We start from the raw sequence: 5,014 nt of genomic DNA, 5'->3' as shown, positions 1-5,014 counted from the left end.
GAGCCACGCTGCCTCTCACGGGGCCCCTGCCCAGGGGAAGCCCACGGTGGCAGCGGTGAAGGAGGGTGCGAAGGTGCAGAGGCGGCGGGTGCTGGATGACAAGGAGAGCAACCAGTTCAAGATCCTGCAGCAGACCATCCAGTCCAGCCTCGAGTGCTTCCTGTTCCTGCAGCAGCCAGAGGAAGCCGAGAGGCTCCTTTTCATGTACCACAGGTCCCCCTCAAAGAAAAAGCTCTTGAGCATCAGCGCATACAACGTGGTGATGCGGAGCTGGGCAAAAAAGGTACCGACCTGCAGGCTCTGCCATGGCTGGGTGCCTGGGGGGAGAGGGCTGAGGGAGAAGAGCCTCGTGCTTGTAGAAGCAGTGGCCACAGTTTGAGCTGTGTCACATCTGCCTTCAGCAAGTGTCTCAAGCTTCTGCTGAGAGGGTTGGAGCTGATACGAGGCCACTGGTCCTTGTGAGGTGGCTTCGAGAGGAAGAAGGGGATGGGGCTGAACTGGAACAGGAGCAGAGGGGTGTGAAGCTGGGATTTGGGGCTGGTGGGGCCTGTGTCCATGACCCCATTCCCTTCTCCTCCACAGGGCCGCCTGCAGCGCATCAACCGCCTGCTTTCCACTGTGGAGTGTGCTGGGCTCCGGCCCGACCTGGATTCCTACGCAGCAGTCCTGGAGTGCCTGGGCCGGAACCCCATCTCCACCAACGCCATCCAGAGGTAACGTGGTCCTGCTCTCCTCTCCTGGGGTGCTGAGAGCCTGGGGGGATGGGGGCTGCTGCTATGCTCCCATGGGGGGTCCCCGTGCGGGGATGAGGCGGGAGGTGCTTGTTCTAACTCAGCTGCAGAGGTGCAGGGCTGGTCCTCACCAAAGCTCCTGCCTGCTCCCAACCATCCTGAGATGCAGCAGGAGTCTTGAGGGCTCTTTGGGGGTGAAGGAACCTGCCTCTTCCTGCTCAGGCCCCCACCGAAGCACAAAGCTCGGTGTGGGCTGGAGGGTGGATGGTTGGTTGCTGTAACCCTGGGATCCCACCCCAGCAGCTCCAAGAGCTGGCTCCTGGCGGTGTGGGGAGCAGGGAGAGCTCCCATGTTCCTGCAGGACGACATCCTGCTGCCAGCCTGCCCTGCAGTGGTGCTCCTGGAGCACAGAGGTGGCAACCTTGGGTGGGTGGCCCAGTTATGCCCCTTTTCCTGCACTCTTCTGGGGCTGGGCAGGCATCAGCTGCATCAGGCACAGGTTCCTGCATGGAGCAGGCTTTGAGGAGCGAGCAGGAGAAGGGTAAAGGCATCCCAGGGCAAGTGCATGGGGCACATCCTGCTCCCCAGCCCTGTCAGAGCCTTCCCAGTGGGTGTGAGAAGCTGCACCCTCCTGCAGCTGCCCCAGCAGGAAGGGTGGCCCAGAGGAAAGCTGCTGGGACGCAGCCATTACCCCCCCCAGCCCTCCCGGCTGGTCCCTGCCCTGTGATGTGCTGGTTTCTGTGCACGGTCCCTTGGGAAAGCTCAAACCTGTTTGATCTGCCCCTCCTCAGGTGCATGCAGCAGCTGAAGCAAGACGGCTTCCACGTGGATGAGCTCTTCCAAAAGTGCCTGTTTGAGGAAGATGAGAAGGAGAAGGTGCTGAAGGCCATCAGGATGGTCCATCCCAACTACCAGCTGCCCCCCACGCCCAGCCCACAGACCTGCAGTTCTTCTCTGCTCCAGGACTTCTACTCCAAAGTAAGCCCCAGGGCTCGGGGTGTCTCTGCAGGACACTTGCTCCAGGCTCCCTGAGGCCAGACAGAGGCCTCGGACCTGTGGTCCCAGAAAGGTGCCTTCAGAGGGGCCTGGTCCCAGGTGCCCCTGGCAGCGGAGCTGGGAGAACAAGCACGTCTTCTCCCCCTGGCTTTTGGCACTTACTGTCTCGCTCTGGTTGCAGGAGAAGATGCTGCCGTACCCCAAGCTGGATTTCTCTGTGCAGGAGTTGCAGGAGTGCTTTCAGAAGCAGCTGGAGCTGGAGATGAACAACACCATCACCATTGAGTCGGTGGAGTCAAGCAAAGCTCGGACCCCACAAGCCCTTAAAGCGGTAAAGCTGCAGGTCGGGAGGGAAGGGAGGGACAGTCCAGCCCTCAGGACCTGTGGGAGGTGGCCCGAGGATGGGGGGCAGCTTCCTGGTGACACCCGCACCACAGCATTTTAGTCTTCCTCCCATTCCTGTGCAGCGCGAGCTACTGGCCACCCTCCGTTCCCAGTGGCACGACTCCGTCCTCCAGGCCCTGCAGAAGTCAAAGCACAGCATGTCCAAGCTCAAGACAGCATCAAAGTACAACGTGCTGTACCCCTACCTGTGCCTGCTGCCAGAGGAGGAGTACGTGGACATCATGCTGCAGGTAGGGCCCTGCCCTGCCCTCACAGAGCCACAGGAACATGGTGCCTGGATGGCCACAGGGCTGCTGCAAAGCACCGTTGTCCTGCTTGGGCCAGCAGGATCAGAACATGAGCCTGCCCAGGCTGGTAGATACAGGCTCTGCTCCCTGTGCTGAGCAGCCAGTGAAGCCCCTGCTGTGTCCTGGCCGCATTTCCTTCCTCATCATCTGCTCAGCACCATGGGAACGGGCATCTTCCCGTGCTCCCCACACAGGGGCTTTAACTCCTGCTTTGTCTCTCTGCTCCATCTCTCTGTTCCTTCCTCCTTAAGACCTTCTTTGCCTTCCCCTTCCTCAGATGCTCAACACCCTCTCTCCACAAGGAGAATCCCTGTCTGTCCTGGCCAGGGAGCTGGGCTCCAAAGTCTACGACAGATACATCACGCAGAGGAAGCTGCGCAGTGGTCAGCTGGAGAAGCTGCGGGAGGTCTATGAGGACTACATCCAGCTGCTGGCAAAGGACAGCCAGGTAGGTGTGCCTGGGCCAGGGGGGCCTGTGGGCTGCAGCAGCAGAGCAGAGGTGGGACAGAGCACTTTGTCCACCTCCTCACAAGCACAGGGTCTGGGTTCTGGGAACCTGCTGCTGCAGAGGCCACCACAACCACCCCATGTAGTGCTTGGCAGGGCAGGGGATGGTGTGGGGTGAGGTGTGAGCACAGGGATTGGTGAGAGGAAGGGCTGTGCGGTGCCACTGGCCTGGCCTGCAGCAGCAGCAGGTTCTCACTGCTGGGCTTGCCCCAGCCACAGCAGCAGCCGTGCCCCAAATGCCCCTACCAGGGAGGAGCTCAGAGGGACACAGAGACAGGAGGCTTCTTCTCCAAGCCACGTAGATCCCATGCAGCAACCCCCCGGGAGCAGCATGGCTGGTCCCTCTAGTTGACCACATTTCTCCTTCCACCTCCCAGCCTGCCAAGTACTTGCCACGGGAATACTGGGAGAAGGTGGTGGCAGAAGCAGGCTTTGGGCCTTCCCTGAACCTGAAGGACTGCAGCTGGTCGTACATGCTCCTCATGCGCCTGGGCATGCACATGCTGGAGCTGCTGGTGCAGGCTGTCAAGATGCCCAGGAACATCCTTAACCCTCACCTGGAGCCCAGGCTCATCCCTGCCCTCTACCACATCTACTCCTTCCGCAGCGTTTCGCAGGTGAGTCTCACCCTGGGGTCTCTCGGGCTGTGCAGGTCACCTCTGCAGTGGAGCCAGACCTTTGCGAAGGCCCTTGTCCCCCACTGCTGCCTTTGTGCTTGGGGCCACTTTGAGGAGCCCCTGGTTCTATGCAGTGTCCTTACCTGCTCCTTATGTAGTGGCTGACTGGCCACATGCTCTTCCAGACCCCTGACCTTCACCTCTCTCATTCTTCTCCTCAGGTTGGGCTGATAAAGCCCCATCCCATCTTCTCCCAGATCATGTCAGACGCTGCAGAGACCATGCTGACCTTTAACTCCTCCGCCATACCTATGCTGTGCCCCCCAGTGCCTTGGACCTCCCCCCATTTTGGTGCCTTTGTCCTGAATGACACCAGCTTGATGCGCTTCGTGGACGGGGCCGTCCAACACCAGCTGCTCCTGGAGCAGTGTCCTCTGGTGAACCTCCACCCCGTGCTGGACGCCCTGAACCAGCTGGGCAACTGCGCCTGGAAGATCAACCAGCCGGTGCTCGATATCATCATCTCCATCTTCAACGACAAAGGCAATGAGAAGCTGGACATCCCACCGCCCATGTCCGAGGCCCCCAGGCCTCCTGCTGCTCCCAGCAGTCCCGCCACCTGGACCAAGGCCCAGAAGCACGAGTTGCTGCTGTGCAAGAAGAAGGCAGCTGAAATGCACAGCTTGCGCATGGATGCGCTCTACAAGCTCTCCATCGCCAACTACGTCAGGGACAAGGTGTTCTGGTTCCCTCACAACATGGACTTCCGAGGCAGGACCTATCCTTGCCCACCTTACTTCAATCACCTCGGGAACGATGTCACTCGGGCCATCCTGCTTTTTGCAGAGGGAAGACCACTGGGGCCCAAGGGCCTGGACTGGCTGAAGATCCACCTCATCAACCTCACGGGGCTGAAGAAGAAGAACTCTTTGCAGGAGCGCCTGGAATATGCCAATGAGATCATGGAGGAGATCCTGGACTCGGCTGATCACCCCCTCACGGTACATGGGGAGCTCTTGAGGTGGAGTGGGGGGGACTCCGGGCAGGCTGGAGGCTTCCCCTTCAACTGAGAAGCAGGGAAGTTCGTCTGTGTTGGAGCCTAAATAGGAATTATCCAAATATGCTAAGGAAAAAAGGGATTGGTGTCCTCTTAGTTTCAGAGGAGACCCAACCATTCCTCTCAGAGAGAACAATAAAATGGAGATCAAATTGGTTTTGAAACAAAGACGTTTTGCAAGGCAACACTTTGAGAGGAAAAAGGGAAACAAAGTGTTTCAGAGTTCCCTAAATAACACCTTTCTACCTGGAAACATGGGGAAATACTCGGGAAGTGGAGGAATGGTGGAGGAGGTGCCTTGACCACTCTGTACTGGGAGTGCAGGGGCTCCTGCCTTTGCTTTGGGGTGCCACAGGAGCACTGCCTGCTCCTGCCAGCACATGCTTTCCTCTTCCCAGGGCAGGAAGTGGTGGA

General features: G+C 59.3%; 1 protein-coding gene across 1 annotated transcript in view; it reads left to right on the top strand.

Annotated features, from left to right (window-relative positions):
- The window catches only part of POLRMT (polymerase (RNA) mitochondrial (DNA directed)), a gene marked incomplete at its 5' end in the record, with an annotated part of 12,557 nt that overhangs the window by 708 nt on the left and 6,835 nt on the right, over positions 1–5,014 (top strand). Inside the window, 9 exon segments of the mRNA XM_010010859.1 lie at positions 1–283; positions 583–713; positions 1,523–1,709; positions 1,909–2,058; positions 2,195–2,362; positions 2,697–2,867; positions 3,304–3,543; positions 3,765–4,544; positions 4,999–5,014. The exon segment at positions 1–283 is cut by the window's left edge and continues 2 nt beyond it; the exon segment at positions 4,999–5,014 is cut by the window's right edge and continues 41 nt beyond it. Coding sequence (XP_010009161.1) covers positions 1–283; positions 583–713; positions 1,523–1,709; positions 1,909–2,058; positions 2,195–2,362; positions 2,697–2,867; positions 3,304–3,543; positions 3,765–4,544; positions 4,999–5,014 — 2,126 coding nt within the window.

Source organism: Nestor notabilis, unplaced genomic scaffold (genome assembly GCF_000696875.1).
Source record: "Nestor notabilis isolate BGI_N333 unplaced genomic scaffold, ASM69687v1 scaffold18803, whole genome shotgun sequence".
In the NCBI taxonomy this organism is placed as follows: Eukaryota; Metazoa; Chordata; class Aves; order Psittaciformes; family Psittacidae; genus Nestor; species Nestor notabilis.
This window is presented reverse-complemented; position numbering and strand designations above follow the sequence as displayed.